The sequence below is a fragment of the Nyctibius grandis genome, unplaced genomic scaffold, assembly GCF_013368605.1.
Source record: "Nyctibius grandis isolate bNycGra1 unplaced genomic scaffold, bNycGra1.pri scaffold_111_arrow_ctg1, whole genome shotgun sequence".
Lineage (NCBI taxonomy): Eukaryota > Metazoa > Chordata > Aves > Nyctibiiformes > Nyctibiidae > Nyctibius > Nyctibius grandis.
Genome location: NW_027167485.1, coordinates 12,235 through 31,262, shown reverse-complemented (window position 1 = coordinate 31,262; position 19,028 = coordinate 12,235). Strand labels below are relative to the sequence as shown.

The following is a 19,028-nucleotide window of genomic DNA, read 5'->3' as shown; positions in this document are numbered from 1 at the left end:
GACCGGCCACCAACTGGAGTCAACTCCATTCACCACAACTCTTTGGGCCTGGCCATCCAGTTGGTTCTTAATCCATCCAAGAGTCCACCCAGTCAAGCCCTGGGCAGGCAGTTGGTCTGGGAGCATGCTGTGGGAGATGGTGTCCATCTAGATAGACCATGTCCACAGCCCTGCCCAAGCTTTGCCCCAAGCACGCAGCCCTGCCCGGCCAAGCTCACCTTCTGAGCCCCCGAGAAAGCGTGGTAGAAGCAGGACACGTATGTCATGATGGCCTTCTCATCGGGCCTGAGAGTGCCTACAATATCTGCGGCGGAGAGAGAGGGAGGGAGAAGAAAGGGTGAAGCAGCAGAGCGGAGACCCTCCACCCGCCTCGGGCATGCAGCGGAGGGGACCAGGCGCTCGCCGGGGCTCGGGGTCCACACCAGAGCTGGTCATGGGGTTGGTTTTGCTCCCACACTTCACCCTGAGCTCAACAACTCAACGCTGAGCTTCACGTTGAGATCTACCAGAGCTTCGGGGCAGCTCCAGGTCGCTGGTGTCACCTCATAGACACATTTTGGTGGTGCCCAATGGGTTTTTAACCCCCACCACCCCATGAACGAGCTGAGGTTTGGTCCCCGAGCCAACAAGACACACGCAGAACCCGGCCATCTGAAAGAGAAGCGAAGTGGAGGACGCTGCGGTCGGCAAGGTGACAGCGAGGTGGGCCGCCGCCGCCGCCTCCGGTACCTTCTGAGCCCCGGAGAAGGCATGGTAGAAGCTCGACACATAGGTCATGATGGCTTTCTCGTCGGGGCGGGCTGTGTTGACAATGTCTGCAAGTGAACGACAAGGGTTAGGCCAAGACTAGGGTGGGGTGGGACGTGGGGACGCTCCTAGGAGCCAGCTCCTCGTTAGGTTGGAGTCCCACCAACCAGCAGCTCAACACACACCTGTACGGGGCAGAAGAGCGCGTTAAAGAGGGTCCCCCCGTGGTTAAACCCCCCCCACGCTTCCTTCTTCCACCCAGGACCTCCACCACGTCGCCCACGGAAGCCACCACAAGAGCTTACCCTCGGCGTCCAGCATCTTGGGGATGTCCAGGTACTTCTCGGCCACCTCGAAGGCGTTGTTGAGGTTGGTCACGGGGTCGTCCTAGGGAGGGGAGCGAGGGGCTGAGGGGAGGGAAGGTGGGCACCTCGGCGAGGCGGGGAGGCAGCTCGAAGCTTGGGGTTAAGAGGAGAAGAGGAGCCACCACCGAGCTTCACCTTTCTGAGCTTGTCGTACTCAATGAGCTCCGGCCGGTGCCGGTGGATCAGGGCGTTGAAGGCCAGCCCGTCCTTCCAGCTGCAGGAGGAGAGGGGGGGAGTGAGATCTGGACTGCGACCATCAAGGATCTAAAGCCTCCACCCCCAGGAGCCAAAACCTCAGACCTCATCATCTAAAAACTCCACCAAGGATCCAAAACCTCCACCAAGGATCCAAAACCTCCACCAAGGATCCAAAACCTCCATCCCCAGGATTAAACCTCCACCAAGGATCCAAGACCTCCAACTCCGGGCTCCAAAACCTCCATTCCCAGGATTAAATCTCCACCACGGATCCAAAACCTCCATCTCCAGGACCCAAAACCTCCACCCCTGGGATTAAACCTCCACCAAGGATCCAAAACCTCCATCCCTGGGATCCAACTCAGAATCACAGAATCAATGAGGTTGGAAGAGCCTTCTGGGCTCATCGAGTCCAACCATGGCCCTGACACCACCATGGCAACTAGACCACGGTACTAAGGGCCATGTCCAGTCTTGTCTTCAACCCCTCCAGAGATGGTGACTCTACCACCTCCCTGGGCCCCTTCCAGTGTCTGATGACCCTTTTGGAGAAGAAATGCTTGGAAAGGAGCTTTGGGTTGGGAAGGACCTTGAAGACCATCAAGCCCAACCATTAACCCAACACTGACAAGGCCACCACTAACCCATGTCCCTCAGCACCACATCTCCACGGCTTTTGGATCCCTCCAGAGATGGTGACTCCACCACCTGGGCAGCCCCTTCCAACGTCTAATGATCCTAAAACCATGCACGTGGGTCCCCCCCGACATCCCTTCCACCCACCCCTTCTCCAATCCACTAATTCATGGTGGAAGGGACCAGAAAACGTGTGTCTCTCTCCCATCCTGGACAGGCACCTTGGAGAAGGGGCAGATCCTCCAGGCGTTACCTGATGTGGAAGTTCTGCACGTTGACGTTCTTGTAGGGCGCCGTCTTCCTCTGACACCACAGCAGCAAGCCCTCCTTGGCCGAGGTCTCTGCGTGGGGACGCGGCAGCTCAGGACCCGGCCACCTCGTGGAGCTGGTTTGGTGCCCACCACCGCCCGTGTCGCTGCCTTCTTACCTTCCACCGAGATGTCCTGGATGGCAAACCTGAGGATGATGGTCCAGATCATGCCCAGCGTCATCTTGGCGTTGCCGTCGACGATCTCTGAAAGCCAACGGGGAAAGAAAACGTGGTGGGTTCAGGAGGTGCCGGAGCTCAGATTGGGGTTCACCACCAACCAAGAGGAGATTTAGATACACCTTAGGATGAACTTCTCCACTGTGAGGGTGGTGAGACCCTGGCCCAGGTTGCCCAGAGAAGCTGTGGCTGCCCCCTCCCTGGCAGTGTTCAAGGCCAGGTTGGATGGGGCTTGGAGCAACCTGGTCTGGTGGAAGGTGTCCCCAAGGGCAGGGGGGTTGGACTAGATGGTCTTCAAGGTCCCTTCCAACCCAAAGCAGTCTGGGATTCATCCTACGATCCCATAACTGCACCTCGCGACGCGTCGGATCCTCGCCCCGTGTCCTTCACCACCGAATAAATCCAGCACCGGAGCTGGCGTCCTCCAGAATAAACCTTCCCAAAACCAGTTTCATGATGGTGGTGTGGACATCCTCGTGCTGGTCGCATCTTTGGCTGGTCCAGATGGTGACCAGATGGGGGCAACTCGTTCAACCACCGTGGAGAACTCAACCACGGTTCCCAAGGAGCTCAGGGTCCCACCCTGGGCTTGGTGACACCAGCCAAGGTGACGTTCTCATCTCTTGAGCAGCCCAGGCGATGGGGACAACTCGTTCAACCCCCGTGGAGAACCCAACCACGGTTCCCAAGGAGCTCAGGGTCCCACCCTGGGCTTGGTGACACCAGCCAAGGTGACGTTCTCATCTCTTGAGCAGCCCAGGCGATGGGGACAACTCGTTCAACCCCCGTGGAGAACCCAACCACGGTTCCCAAGGAGCTCAGGGTCCCACCCTGGGCTTGGTGACACCAGCCAAGGTGACGTTCTCATCTCTTGAGCAACCCCAACGCTTGTTTTTGGGTGGGATTAAGTGAAGATACTCCAGGAGCAGCTGCCCACGAGACTTTGGTGGAGAAACAGCTGCCGTCACCGCCACCACACCCCGGCATCTCGCGTTCTAACGCGGCACCAAGTCGGGACACGCTCCGGTTTCAGGAGCAGGCGGCCTTCCCACCCCACCCAACCCAGGAGACATCAAAGGCGTCACCTGGGAGCCAGCCCGGCTCCCAAACCGGCTCTGCCAGCGGAGCCACTGCCAATGGGGAATTAAATCCGGTGTCAAACCGGTTCCTCGTTGGTGACATCAACCCTTCGAGGTCCACGTGCTCGGTGAGGAGGATTCGGGTTTATTCCTGCTCCGTTTCTGGTGGGGATGGACCAAACGGGCAGAGCCCGGCCCTGGAGAACCCCGTCACCGAGGAGAACCAGCGACCATCGTCTAATCCTTCCTGCATCTGGGCAGGAACAACCCCATGGTTGAGGACCAGTTGGGGACAGACCTGCTGGAGAGCAGCAGGAAAGGGACCTGTGGAGCCTGGTGGGCAGCAGGATGGCCATGAGCCAGCAATGTGCCCCGGTGGCCAAGGCCACCAGGACTAGATGATCTCCAGAGGTCCCTTCCAACCCCCAGCGTTGGCCTAGATGATCTCCAGAGGTCCCTTCCAACCCCTAACACTGGACTAAGTGATCTCCAGAGGTCCCCTAACGTTGGACTAGATGATCTCCAGAGGTCCCTTCCAACCCCAACGTTGGCCTAGATCATCTCCAGAGGTCTCTTCCAACCCCAACGTTGGCCTAGATCATCTCCAGAGGTCCCTTCCAACCCCAACGTTGGCCTAGATGATCTCCAGAGGTCCCTTCCAACCCCAACGTTGGCCTAGATGATCTCCAGAGGTCTCTTCCAACCCCAACGTTGGCCTAGATCATCTCCAGAGGTCCCTTCCAACCCCAACGTTGCACTAGATGATCTCCAGAGGTCCCTTCCAACCCCCAGCGTTGGCCTAGATGATCTCCAGAGGTCCCTTCCAACCCCCAGCGTTGGCCTAGATGATCTCCAGAGGTCCCTTCCAACCCCAACACTGCACTAGATGATCTCCAGAGGTCCCTTCCAACCCCTAACACTGGACTAGGTGATCTCCAGAGCTCCCTTCCAACCCCCAACGTTGCACTAGATGATCTCCAGAGGTCCCTTCCAACCCCAACACTGCACTAGATGATCTCCAGAGGTCCCTGACATTGCACTAGATGATCTCCAGAGGTCCCTTCCAACCCCAACGCTGCACTAGATGATCTCCAGAGGTCCCTTCCAACCCCAACGTTGCACTAGATGATCTCCAGAGGTCCCTTCCAACCCCAACGTTGGCCTAGATGATCTCCAGAGGTCCCTTCCAACCCCAACGTTGCACTAGATGATCTCCAGAGGTCCCTTCCAACCCCCAACACTCCGTGATTCTGTGACAACGCCCGTTCCCGGCGAAACCACGTTGTGCAACAGCCTCCCTGGAACGGCCCCGCCCTCCCCGGGCAGCCTTTACCCTCCGAGCTCCAACGCGGTGCCCGCCTGGACCATAAACCCGCCCTGGTGACACGGTGACTCAGCGGGGTGTGTCAAGCCACCTCCCAGATACCGGCGTGTGGCACATCAACACCAGCTCGTGGTGTCTTGGTGGAGCCGGTGCCGGCGAGCCTTCCCGCTAGCCAGCGTGGCCACCGAGCCACTCACCTTCTGCTCCGATGGAGACCAGCTTGACGCCTTTGCTGGCGATGAAGTCCAGGGCCTTGTTCACGTTGTTGATTTTATGCACCCGCATCTTGCCCCGCTCCGGTTTGGGCAACCGCTCCCCTGCGGAGGACAACGGGGTGGGATTAGAACGTCGTGTTCAAGGTGAACATCACTGAGGACAAGTGTTGAGATGAGGGCAGGGCTGTGGGTATCATGGAATCAATGAGGTCGGAAGAACCCTCTGGGCTCATCGAGTCCAACCGTTGCCCTCACACCACCATGGCAACTAGACCATGGCCATGCCGTTGGTCTCGGCCCATCCATCCAACCCATCCATATCCCTCTGTAGGCCCTTCCTACCCTCCAGCAGATCCACACTCCCACCCAGCTTGGTGTCATCTCCACATTTACTGAGGGTCCAACTCAATCCCTAGGACTAGATCATCCATAAAGACACTGAACTGAGCCCTGGGGGACACCAGTAGTGACCGGCCACCAACTGGAGTTAACTCCATTCACCACAACTCTTTTGGGCCAGTTCTTAACCCATCCAAGAGTCCACCCAGCAAGCCCTGGGCAGGCAGTTTGTCCAGGAGGATGCTGTGGGAGACGGTGTCCAACACCTTACTGATGTCTAGATAGACCATATTCTCATGACACAGCCTCAAGCTTGGCCAGGGGAGGGTCAGGTTGGTCATCAGGAAGCATTTCTTCTCAGAAAGGGTCATCAGACATTGGAAGGGGCTGCCCAGGGAGATGGTGGAGTCACCATCTCTGGAGGGATTCAAAAGCCGTGGAGATGTGGTGCTGAGGGACATGGGGTAGGGTGGCCTTGGCAGTGCTGGGTTAACGGTTGGACTTGATGGTCTTCAAGGTCCTTCCCAACCCAAAGCTCCTTTCCAAGCATTTCTTCTCAGCAAGGGTCATCAGACATTGGAAGGGGCTGCCCAGGGAGGTGGTGGAGTCACCATCTCTGGAGGGGTTGAAGACAAGACTGGACATGGCCCTTAGTGCCCTGGTCTAGTTGCCATGGTGGTGTCAGGGCCATGGTTGGACTCGATGAGCCCAGAGGGCTCTTCCAACCTCATCGATTCTGTGATTCTTCTGTGTGTTCACAGCAGGGGACATCGGCACCGACGGGTGGTCCCAGCCCCACGTCCCACCCTAGGGGGACCCACCTGAGATCACCTCCAGCAGCAGCATGAGCTTGAGGCCGTCGCGGAAATCCTCGTCGATGTTCTCGATCTGCGTCCCGGCCTTCCGCAGGTGGGAGTTGCACCAGGCCGTGAACGTCTGCGGGGACACGGGCGGCGCGGTTGGACCCCACAAAACCCACCCCACGCGCCCACTCCCCCTTTCTGGGGGGGCTCCGCTCAACGTGTGCCCCCGGGGGGGCTCGTCCCCACCTCCAACCCCTCCAAACCCCGCGGCTACGGGGGGTTTGTGTGTCATTTTGTGGATAAACGGGGAAATTGGGACCAAAAGCCACCGGGGGGGGACGCTGGGGGGGGGGATTCACCCCACGGAAGCTGCCAGGGGAGGAGGAGGAGGGACGTCACGGCTGGCAGCTGCCCCAGAGCCGGCAGCCAGCCCTGCCCACGCCCCGGGAGCCCGGTGCCAAGCGCGGAGCCCGGTGCCAAGCGAGGGGAGAGGTTTATTTTCCGCTCCCTTTTCCTCCCCCTCCCTCTTCCTCGGATGCTTCGGCGGCAAATATTTGCTGGCAGCGGCTGGCGAAGGTCGAGACGCCCGAGTGCAAACAGGGCAGATGCCTGCGCCGGGGCTGCGGGACGTTCCACACGTGGTAGGACGCAGAAGAAGTCACCTTCTACCCCCAAGACCTCAATATTTGGTGTTTCACACGTGGTAGGACACGGAAAAAGTCACCTTCTACCCCCAAGACCTCGATATTTGGTGTTTCACACGTGGTAGGACGCAGAAAAAGTCACCTTCTGCCCCCAAGACCTCAATATTTGGCGTTTCAGGTGTGGTGGGTGACAGAAAAAGTCACCTTCTACCCACAAGACCTCAATATTTGGCGTTTGACATGTGGTAGGACGCAGAAAAAGTCACCTTCTACCCCCAAGACCTCAATATTTGGCGTTTCACACGTGGTAGGACACGGAAAAAGTCACCTTCTACCCCCAAGACCTCAATATTTGGCGTTTCACACATGGTGGGTGACAGAAAAAGCCACCTTCTACCCCCAAGACCTCAATATTTGGCGTTTCACACGTGGTAGGACACAGAAAAAGTCACCTTCTACCCCCAAGACCTCAATATTTGGTGTTTCACAAGCGGTAGGACGTGGAAAAAGTCACCTTCCACCCCCAAGACCTCAATATTTGGCGTTTCAGGTGTGGTGGGTGACAGAAAAAGTCACCTTCTACCCCCAAGACCTCAATATTTGGCGTTTCACGCATGGTAGGACACAGAAAAAGTCACCTTCTACCCCCAAGACCTCAATATTTGGCGTTTGACACGTGGTAGGACACAGAAAAAGTCACCTTCTACCCCCAAGACCTCGATATTTGGCGTTTCACACGTGGTAGGACGCAGAAAAAGTCACCTTCTACCCCCAAGACCTCAATATTTGGTGTTTCACACGTCGTAGGACGCAGAAAAAGCCACCTTCTACCCCCAAGACCTCAATATTTGGTGTTTCACACGTGGTGGGTGATGGCAAAAGTCACCTTCTACCCCCAAGACCTCAATATTTGGCGTTTCATACGTGGTAGGACACAGAAAAAGTCACCTTCTACCCCCAAGACCTCAATATTTGGTGCTTCACATGTGTTGGGTGATGGAAAAAGCCACCTTCTACCCCCAAGACCTCAATATTTGGTGTTTTACACGTGGTAGGACGCAGAAAAAGTCACCTTCTAGACCCAAGACCTCAATATTTGGCGTTTCACACGTGGTAGGACACAGAAAAAGTCACCTTCTACCCCCAAGACCTCAATATTTGGTGTTTCACACGTGGTGGGTGATGGAAAAAGTCACCTTCTACCCTCAAGACCTCAATATTTGGCGTTTCACACGTGGTAGGACACAGAAAAAGTCACCTTCTACCCCCAAGACCTCGATATTTGGTGTTTCACACGTGGTAGTTGATGGAAAATGTCACCTTCTGCCCTCAAGACCTCAATATTTGGCGTTTCAGGTGTGGTGGGTGACAGAAAAAGTCACCTTCTACCCCCAAGACCTCAATATTTGGCGTTTCACACGTGGTGGGTGATGGAAAAAGTCACCTTCTACCCCCAAGACCTCAATAGTTGGTGTTTCACATGTGGTGGGTGATGGAAAAAGTCACCTTCTACCCCCAAGACCTCAATATTTGGTGCTTCACATGTGTTGGGTGATGGAAAAAGTCACCTTCTACCCACAAGACCTCAATATTTGGCGTTTCACATGTGGTAGGACGCAGAAAAAGTCACCTTCTACCCCCAAGACCTCAATATTTGGCGTTTCACACGTGGTGGGTGATGGAAAAAGTCACCTTCTACACCCAAGACCTCAATATTTGGCGTTTCAGGTGTGGTAGGACGTGGAAAAAGTCACCTTCTACCCCCAAGACCTCAATATTTGGCGTTTCACACGTGGTGGAAAAAGTCACCTTCTACCCTCAAGACCTCAATATTTGGCGTTTCACACGTGGTAGGACACAGAAAAAGTCACCTTCTACCCCCAAGACCTCAATATTTGGCGTTTCAGACATGGTGGGTGATGGAAGAAGTCACTTTCTACCCCCAAGACCTCAATATTTGGCGTTTCACACGTGGTAGGACGCAGAAAAAGTCACCTTCTACCACCAAGACCTCAATATTTGGCGTTTCACAGGAGGTAGGACGTGGAAAAAGTCACCTTCTACCCCCAAGACCTCAATATTTGGTGTTTCACACGTGGTAGGATATGGAAAAAGTCACCTTCTACCCCCAAGACCTCAATATTTGGCGTTTCACACGTGGTAGGACACAGAAAAAGTCACCTTCTACCCCCAAGACCTCAATATTTGGTGTTTGACATGTGGGAGGTGACAGAAAAAGTCACCTTCTACCCCCAAGACCTCAATATTTGGTGTTTCACATGTGTTGGGTGATGGAAGAAGTCACCTTCTACCCCCAAGACCTCAATATTTGGCGTTTCACACGTGGTAGGACACAGAAAAAGTCACCTTCTACCCCCAAGACCTCAATAGTTGGCGTTTCACACGTGGTAGGACGCAAAAAAAGCCACCTTCTACCCCCAAGACCTCAATATTTGGCGTTTCACACGTGGTAGGTGACGGAAAAAGTCACCTTCTACCCCCAAGACCTCAATATTTGGTGCTTCACACGTGGTAGGTGACGGAAAAAGTCACCTTCTACCCCCAAGACCTCAATATTTGGTGCTTCACACGTGGTAGGACGCAGAAAAAGTCACCTTCTACCCCCAAGACCTCAATTTTTGGCGTTTGACACGTGGGAGGTGATGGAAAAAGTCACCTTCTACCACCAAGACCTCAATATTTGGCGTTTTACACGTGGTAGGACGCAGAAAAAGTCACCTTCTAGACCCAAGACCTCAATATTTGGTGCTTCACACGTGGTAGGACACAGAGAAAGTCACCTTCTACCCCCAAGACCTCAATATTTGGCGTTTCACGCGTGGTGGGTGATGGAAAAAGTCACCTTCTACCCTCAAGACCTCAATATTTGGCGTTTCACACGTGGTAGGACACAGAAAAAGTCACCTTCTACCCCCAAGACCTCGATATTTGGTGTTTCACACGTGGTAGTTGATGGAAAAAGTCACCTTCTGCCCTCAAGACCTCAATATTTGGCGTTTCAGGTGTGGTGGGTGACAGAAAAAGTCACCTTCTACCCCCAAGACCTCAATATTTGGTGTTTGACACGTGGTAGGACACAGAAAAAGTCACCTTCTACCCCCAAGACCTCGATATTTGGTGTTTCACACGTGGTAGTTGATGGAAAAAGTCACCTTCTGCCCTCAAGACCTCAATATTTGGCGTTTCAGGTGTGGTGGGTGACAGAAAAAGTCACCTTCTACCCCCAAGACCTCAATATTTGGTGTTTCACACGTGGTGGGTGATGGAAGAAGTCACTTTCTACACCCAAGACCTCAATATTTGGCGTTTCACATGTGGTGGGTGATGGAAGAAGTCACTTTCTACACCCAAGACCTCAATATTTGGTGCTTCACATGTGTTGGGTGATGGAAAAAGTCACCTTCTACCCCCAAGACCTCAATATTTGGCGTTTCACACGTGGTAGGACGCAGAAAAAGTCACCTTCTACCCCCAAGACCTCAATATTTGGCCACCTCCTTCACCACCCGGCGCGGCACAACACACCCGCACGCAGCTGCTAAAAAAAACCCCACAAGTTTTAAAAAAAAACCCCAAACCCGACCATAAAACCAGGCTCAAACTCCACCCCCGCAGGGATTTTTGTCCACTTTAGGCTCGTGTGGCTCCGCTCTCGGGCCGAAATCCCGCGCTGCGTTTCCGAAACGCCATGGAAACGGCCGGGGAGTTAAAAATAGCCACAAAAAGCACTAAAAACACTCGGAGCCCTCCCAAAACTCATTTTTTTTCCTCAAAAGATGACGGATTTCTTCCAAGTCCCGGGAATTTCTTTCCCTGCGGCCACGGCAGCGGGCTGAGCCCTCGGGGTCCCCACTTTCACCCCCCCAAGTGACACCAGCGCTGAGCTGCTGGGACCCCGTTAGCTAAAACCCAACAAACTGACCCCAAAAAGGGCTTTGGGCGCCGTTTGCTGGGATCCCGTTGCCTAAAACCCAACAAACTGACCCCAAAAAGGGTTTGGGCACCGTTTGCTGGGATCCCATTGCCTAAAACCCAACAAACTGACCCCAAAAAGGGCTTTGGGCGCCGTTTGCTGGGACCCCCTTAGCTAAAACCCAACAAACTGACCCCAAAAAGGGGTTTGGGCACCGTTTGCTGGGACTCCCTTAGCTAAAACCCAACAAACTGACCCCAAAAAGGGGTTTGGGCGCCGTTTGCTGGGATCCCATTAGCTAAAACCCAACAAACTGACCCCAAAAAGGGGTTTGGGCGCCGTTTGCTGGGATCCCATTAGCTAAAACCCAACAAACTGACCCCAAAAAGGGGTTTGGGCGCCGTTTGCTAGGACCACATTAGCTAAAACCCAACAAACTGACCCCAGAAAGGGGTTTGGGTGCCGTTTGCTGAGACCCCATTAGCTAAAACCCAACAAACTGACCCCAAAAAGGGGTTTGGGCGCCGTTTGCTGGGACCCCGTTACCTAAAACCCAACAAACTGACCCCAAAAAGGGGTTTGGGCGCCGTTTGCTGCGACCCCCTTAGCTAAAACCCAACAAACTGACCCCAAAAAGGGGTTTGGGTGCCGTTTGCTGGGACCCCCTTAGCTAAAACCCAACAAACTGACCCCAAAAAGGGGTTTGGGCGCCGTTTGCTGGGATCCCATTGCCTAAAACCCAACAAACTGACCCCAAAAAGGGGTTTGGGCGCCGTTTGATGGGACCCCCTTAGCTAAAACCCAACAAACTGACCCCAAAAAGGGGTTTGGGCGCCGTTTGCTGCGACCCCCTTAGCTAAAACCCAACAAACTGACCCCAAAAAGGGCTTTGGGCGCCGTTTGCTGCGACCCCCTTAGCTAAAACCCAACAAACTGACCCCAAAAAGGGGTTTAGGCGCCGTTTGCTGGGACCCCCTTAGCTAAAACCCAACTAACTGACCCCAAAAAGGGGTTTGGGCGCCGTTTGCTGGGATCCCATTAGCTAAAACCCAACAAACTGACCCCAAAAAGGGGTTTGGGCGCCGTTTGCTGGGATCCCATTGCCTAAAACCCAACAAACTGACCCCAAAAAGGGGTCTGGGCGTCTCGCCGCGCCGGGCCGGGGGGCGAAGAGCAGCTTCGCCGCGTGACGGCTCAAAAAGTGCCTTAAAAAGCCAAAAAAACAGCGGAGATTCCACACATGCTTCTGGAATTTCCTTCCCACGGAGGCGCTGGGGGGGGGGGAGAAAAACCCTTTCCAGGCATTGTATCAAAGGCGCCTTTGTCGGCGAGGAAGAGGAGGCCCCGCACCTTCCTCCTCCTCGGCGAGGGGAGACCCCCCGTGGCTTTAAACCCACCACAAGTGACCCCAAGAGCTTTTTGGGGACGATCCCGAGGGGTTTCGCAGCCCCTTTGCCTTTTAAGGCAAAACACGGACTTTAGACCTGACCATAACCCTCCTCCTCCTCCTCCTCCTCCTCCTCCTCCTCCTCCTCCTCCTCCTCCCCGCTGTCCTCGCGCGTTTTGTTTGCTAATTTACGGGCTGAACCCTATCGGTATTTTTCCATGAGGTCACCGCCAACGAGCCGCTCCTGAAGGGAAAATAAAACGTGATAATAAAAAAAAAATATCTTTATTTAGAACTGCACCAAAACGGCTTTTTTTTTATATAAAAAAATACCTAAAAGAGCGTTTTCTCGCCCGCTTTTCCCCCAGCGAAAGGGACCTCGAGCGACCAGCCCCGTAACGGCGCCGGTTCCTCCGGGGAGGGGGCGACGAGGCCCCTCGTGAGCAGGTTTTGGGCCAATTTCACAGGTTTTAAGCCCAAAATGCCCCACACGTGTGGGAAGGGGGGTGAGACCGCAGGGGGAGCCCAGCGGAGCGGGACGGGGCCGTCGCTTCGTGGGGTCGCTGAGGGGAAGCTCGTTGTAACCAAAACCGGGAGAAATTGAACCAAAACCGGGAGAAATTTAACAAAAACAGGAAAAATGTAACCGAAACTGGGAGAAATTGGACCCAAACCCGGAGAAGTTGGACCCAAATCGGGAGAAGTTGAACCCAAACCGGGAGAAGTTGGACCCAAACCGGGAGAAGTTGGACCCAAACCGGGAGAAGTCGGACCCAAACCGGGAGAAGTCGGACCCAAACCGGGAGAAGTCGGACCCAAACCGGGAGAAGTCGGACCCAAACCGGGAGAAGTCGGACCCAAACCGGGAGAAGTCGGACCCAAACCGGGAGAAGTCGGACCCAAACCCGGGAGAAGTCGGACCCAAACCCGGGAGAAGTCGGACCCAAACCCGGGAGAAGTCGGACCCAAACCCGGGAGAAGTCGGACCCAAACCCGGGAGAAGTCGGACTCAAACCCGGGAGAAGTCGGACCCAAACCCGGGAGAAGTCGGACCCAAACCCGGGAGAAGTCGGACCCAAACCCGGGAGAAGTCGGACCCAAACCCGGGAGAAGTCGAACCCAAACCCGGACAAACTGAACCCAAACCGGGACAGACTGAACCCAAACCCGGAGAAATTGGACCCAAACCCGGAGAATTTGGACCCAAACCCGGAGAATTTGGACCCAAACCCAGAGAATTTGGACCCAAACCCAGAGAATTTGGACCCAAACCCAGAGAATTTGGACCCAAACCCAGAGAATTTGGACCCAAACCCGGAGAATTTGGACCCAAACCCGGAGAATTTGGACCCAAACCCGGAGAATTTGGACCCAAACCGGGACAGACTGAACCCAAACCGGGACAAATTTAACAAAAACAGGAAAAATGTAACCGAAACCGGGAGAAATTGGACCCAAACCGGGAGAAATTGGACCCAAACCGGGAGAAATTGGACCCAAACTGGGACAAACTGAACCCAAACCGGGACAAATTTAACAAAAACAGGAAAAATGTAACCGAAACCGGGAGAAGTTGGACCCAAACCGGGAGAAGTTGGACCCAAACCGGGAGAAGTTGGACCCAAACCCGGAGAAATTGGACCCAAACCAGAAGTTTAACCAAAACCGGGACAGATTGATCCCAAACCGGGACAGATTGAACCCAAACCGGGACAAATGTAACCGAAACCAGGACAAATTGAACCCAAACCCGGGACAAATTGGACCCAAACCCGGGACAAATTGGACCCAAACCGGGACAAACTGGACCCAAACCGGGACAAACTGGACCCAAACCCGGACAAACTGGACCCAAACCCGGGACAAACTGGACCCAAACCCGGGACAAGTCGAACCCAAACCCGGGACAAGTCGAACCCAAACCCGGGACAAGTCGAACCCAAACCCGGGACAAGTCGAACCCAAACCCGGGACAAGTCGAACCCAAACCCGGGACAAGTCGAACCCAAACCGGGACAGATCGAACCCAAACCGGGACAGATCGAACCCAAACCGGGACAGATCGAACCCAAACTGGGACAAATCGAACCCAAACTGGGACAAATCGAACCCAAACTGGGACAAATCGAACCCAAACCGGGACAAATCGAACCCAAACCGGGACAGACTGAACCCAAACCGGGACAGACTGAACCCAAACCGGGACAGACTGAACCCAAACCGGGACAAATCCAACCCAAACCAGGACAAATCCAACCAAACCCGGGACAAATCCACCCAAACCCGGGACAAACGAGGATTTTCCCTGCGGGGGGACGCTGACGAGCACCCCGGCTCCTGCCTCCGTCCCAGGGGCGCCGTGGCCGTCGCCACCCGTGCCCGTGGCCCCCAAAACACCGTGACCGGCGGGGGCAGCTCCTCTCCGTCGTCCCCAGTCGCTCCCAGTCCCTCCCAGTCCCTCATCATGTTTTTTTTGGCTTTTTTTATTTATTTCGCTGCTCCCGCGGCCGGATCACGCAGATTCTCCTCATTCTTTGCCCTTATTAGGCGCCGGGCTCACGGTTTGGGGTGAAAGCGGCCGGTTTGGGGCGAAAGCGGCCGCCTCGGGCACCACGACACCGATGTCGAGGGTCCGGGGTGGGCGAGGAGGCGACACTCCCCCCGCCCCGGGGCCGGGCGACGCCGCCAGGGCTCCGGCACCTCCTTTTTTCGGGGAGATACGGGCGAGGCAGGGCCGGGCCCCGCATTCCTGCCCAGGACACGCGCCTCTCCTCCAGCCGGGCGGTGCCGGTGCAGCCAGAGCCCAGATTTGGGGCGGTTTGTAGGACACAACGTTTTTAGGGCTAAACACGAGCTGCTGGAGGAGCTCAGCCCCTTTGGTGGTGGGAAATCGGGTGATTTCTCCATCCTTTCCAGCACAATTGGGTCTGGCGTCGCCGTATCCACCGATTCCCTCCCCTAAACCTCGCCTAAACCCCGGTGCTGCCCGAAAAACGCTGCAAACACCCCAAAAATAGGGAAAACCGGAGCGAAATCCCGCAGCCGAAGGGCCAGAGGGAGGAATTAACGCTCCTTTATGCACCGACCCATCGCTGGGGTCCCCAAAAATTCCTTCTTTACCCATCGCCGGGTCGTTAAATCCCCAAAAATTCCTTTTTTACCCATCGCCGGGTCGTTAAATCCCCAAAAATTCCTTCTTTACCCATCGCCGGGTCATCAAGTCCCCAAAAATTCCCCCTTTACCCCTCGCCGGGTCGTTAATCCTCCTCGTTAGGAAGAGCTCGGCGCTTTCCCCAGCGCTTGGTGGACCCGGCGCTGCGTCACCCACCGGGCACTGACGCGCCGGGGAGTTAATCGGGGATCCCGAAGTTGCCTCAGGGGGATTAACGAGGTGATTAATTAATTAAAAAAAAAAGAGGAAGGAAGGTTGAGAGGGGCTTAAACGGCGGGGAAAGGCGAGGAAGAGCCCGGGTCATTAAGCAGCGCAGGGGTAGCCCCGGTGTGATGAGCGGGTCCAATTAACGACGCTGCGAGAAGCAGGCGGGACGAGGAAGCCCCAAACCCCGCTTGTCGCCGCTCCGTGGGCTCGTTATCGCCCTTGTGGGCTCCTTATTGCCCTTGTGGGCTCGTTATCGCCTCGAGGTCGCTCTATTTTAACGAGTTATTCTTCCAACAGCAGAAGCCGGGAGCACTCGTGTCTATTCAAAGCTGCTGGCATTGATATCCATTAATTATTATTATTATTATTATTATTTCACCCCCCTTGGTGTGTTTGGAGACGCCGGGAAGGACGGACGGACGCCGGATCCCCCAAACTCCTGGAGCCACCGGTGGTTTTCCGCTTCCAGGCCCGAGGAGGAAGAGGAAGGAGGAGGAGATGAAGAGCAGCAGCGGAGGAAAACTCAGCGCCGGGGAAGGGGAGGATGGAGAAGGGGACGGCCAGACCCCACAGGCCCGGTGCTGGATGAGGGGGAGGGTTGAAGCTCGTTAATTAACCGGAGCTAACGAGGCTTTGCCTTTGAAGCAGCTGGAATTTATCACCGCTGGCTCCCGGACCGCGTGGCTACGAGCCCACGGCGCCATCCGTGCCCCCCCCGCCGCCGCCGCCACCAGACTAAACAGCTCCCGCGGGGGCTCTGCCAAAAATCCTCGTTAATTATCGCGGCTCCTGCTCCCACGTGCTGCTGGGAAACCCGGCAGCAGCTCGGCCCTGGCTCCTCCGGGCCAAAACCGGGGCGTTCGGCACCAAAACCGGCACGTTCGCCCCCAAAACCGGCTCCTCCGGGCCAAAACCGGGGAGTCCGGCCCCAAAACTGGCGCATTCGGCACCAAAAATGGGACATTTGCCACCAAAACCGGCCCATTCGGCCCCAAAACCAACCTGTTTGCCACCAAAACTGGGTGTTTGGCCCCCAAACCGTCGCATTCAGCACCAAAACCAGCCCGTTCGCCGCCAAAACCGGCCCGTTCGCCCCCAAAATGGGGCGTTTGGCCCCAAAACCGGCACGTTCGGCACCAAAAATGGGATGTTCGCCCCCAAACTGGCCCGTTCTGCCCCAAAACCAGCACGTTTGCCCCCAAAAACGGGCTGTTTGCCACCAAAACCGGCGCGTTTGCCCCCAAAAATGGGATGTTTGCCACCAAAACCGGCGCGTTCGCCCCCAAAAATGGGATGTTTGCCACCAAAACCGGCCTGTTCGCCCCCAAAAACGGGATGTTTGCCACCAAAACCGGCGCGTTTGCCCCCAAAACCGGGATGTTTGCCACCAAAACCGGCCCGTTCGCCCCCAAAAATGGGATGTTTGCCACCAAAACCGGCACGTTTGCCCCCAAAAATGGGATGTTTGCCACCAAAACCGGCCTGTTCGCCACCAAAACCGGCACTTTCGGCCCCAAAACCGGCACATTCGCCACCAAAATGGGACATTCACCACCAAAACTGACCCGTTTGGCCCCAAAACCGGCCCGTTCGCCACCAAAACTGGGTGTTTGGCCCCAAAATCGGCGCGTTCCACCCCAAAACCGGCACGTTCCACCCCAAAACCGGCACATTTGCCACCAAAACACTCCAAAAACTCGCAAAAACAGGCTGAAAGCGGAAAAAAATGTACATTACGGCCCCAGACGAGCTGATTTTTACACATATTAGCTGATTTTTTATACAAATTAGCCGATTTTTACACAAATTAGCCGAGTTTTATACAAAACCCCTCGAGTGTAACCATGGCGACACGCAGCGTCCACGGTTCAGCGTCCCAACCACCCTCCGGGACCCCCGTTTCTTCCCTAAACCACCCCCAATTAAGGCAATTAAACAATTAGCAGCAGGCGGCCGCCTTCCCGCAAACGGTCCCCGCTTATTATTAGTCTCCAATTATTATTATTATTATTAATTACCCTCCAGGCGAAGGCGGTGGCAGCACGCAGGGACTCATCCCACCTTCGCCCGGCGCACACCGGAGGGTCCCGGCGCTGGGGTGGGGGGGGGCAGCGCGGGTGGACCCCCCCCCCCCCCGGTGGACCCCCACCCCGTCCCCCCGAGCCCCCCCGCAGGGCCGGGAGGGTCGCCCTTCGCCCCCCCCCCCCCCGCCGCCTCTCCCCCAGTGCCCTTTTCTCCTCTCCAGTATTTCCCCATTCCTGCCCCGGGAGCGGATCCTTCTCTCCGCCCCCCCCCCCAGCTGCCCCCCCCTCACCTCCTACACTTCAGAGACCCCCCCCACGGCTCCTCATCTGTCCCCACACCCCCCCCCAGGTCCTGACCCCTCAGGGGTCCCCTCAGACCCCCCCCCCCAGGCCCTGGCCCCTTAAGAGGCCCCTCAGACCCCCTCCCCCAGGCCCTGGCCCCTCAAGAGGCCCCTCAGACCCCCCCCCCCCAGGCTCTGACCCCCTCAGATGCCCCCTCGAGCCCCCCCCCCCGAGGCCCTGATCACCTCAGGCCCCCCCAAACTCCCCCCCCCACAGGCCCTGGCCCCTCAAGAGGCTCCTCAGCCCCCTCTCACAGCCCCTGACCCCCTCAGACGCCCCCTCAGGCCCCCCCCCACAGGCCCTGACCCCCTCAGACACCCCCTCAGGCCCCCCCCGACCCCTCAGGCCCCCCCCAAGGCCCTGACCCCCTCAGACGCCCCCTCAGGCCCCCCCTGACCCCTCAGGGGCCTTCTCAGACGCCTCCCCAAGGCCCTGACCCCCTCAGACGCCCCCTCAGACCCCCCCCCCCAGGCCCTGACCCCCTCAGACGCCCCCCTGACTCCTCAGGGGCCTTCTCAGACCCCTCCCCAAGGCCTTGACCCCCTCAGACGCCCCCCCCCAGGCCCTGACCCCCTCAGACCCCCCCCCCCAGGCCCTGACCCCCTCAGACGCCCCCTCAGACCCCCCCCCCACAGGCCCTGAGCCCCTCAGGCCCCCCCCCGGGCCCGGGCCCACCTTGCGCTGCTGCTTCTCCCAGGCGGGATCGAGGAGCAGGTCCCGGTCCCAATCGTCCTCCTGGGCCATGTAGTCGCCGTTGGTACCGGGCCCGTTGCCGCCGCAGGGGCCGGCGCTGTGATAATCCACCATGGCGGCAGCGGCGCGATCGCCCCAGCCCCGACCCGACCCGCTCCGGCTGCCGCCGCCCGCCAACTGCGCATGCGCGGCCCGCCCCGCCCCGGGGACACCGCCCACCGCCGCTGCGCATGCGCGGCCCGCCCCGCGACACCGCCGCTGCGCAAGGGCGGCCTTCCCCGCCCACCGCCGCTGCGCATGCGCGATCCGCCCACCCCGGGGACACTGCCCACCACCGCTGCGCATGCGCAGCCCGCCTCGCCTGGGACACCACGCACCGCCGCTGCGCATGCGCACTCACAGCTCTGCCCAGGCCCCGCCCACCGCCCTAAG

General features: G+C 57.0%; 1 protein-coding gene across 4 annotated transcripts in view; it reads right to left on the bottom strand.

Annotated features, from left to right (window-relative positions):
• Window positions 1–18,763, bottom strand: part of ACTN4 (actinin alpha 4) — a 35,333-nt gene extending 16,570 nt beyond the window's left edge. For 2 of the 4 annotated variants that reach the window (XM_068424541.1, XM_068424543.1), the window contains exons 1-8: window positions 18,579–18,763; window positions 6,212–6,326; window positions 5,034–5,153; window positions 2,374–2,460; window positions 2,200–2,287; window positions 1,248–1,326; window positions 1,053–1,134; window positions 730–815 (exon numbers count right to left, since the gene is read on the bottom strand). In XM_068424541.1, coding sequence (XP_068280642.1) covers window positions 730–815; window positions 1,053–1,134; window positions 1,248–1,326; window positions 2,200–2,287; window positions 2,374–2,460; window positions 5,034–5,153; window positions 6,212–6,326; window positions 18,579–18,710 — 789 coding nt within the window. In that variant the 5' untranslated portion in view covers window positions 18,711–18,763. Of the gene's footprint in view, window positions 1–218; window positions 305–729; window positions 816–1,052; window positions 1,135–1,247; window positions 1,327–2,199; window positions 2,288–2,373; window positions 2,461–5,033; window positions 5,154–6,211; window positions 6,327–18,578 lie in introns of all 4 variants that reach the window. The other 2 variants (XM_068424540.1, XM_068424542.1) reach the window with 1 other exon arrangement.
• Window positions 18,764–19,028: the final 265 nt, after the last annotated feature.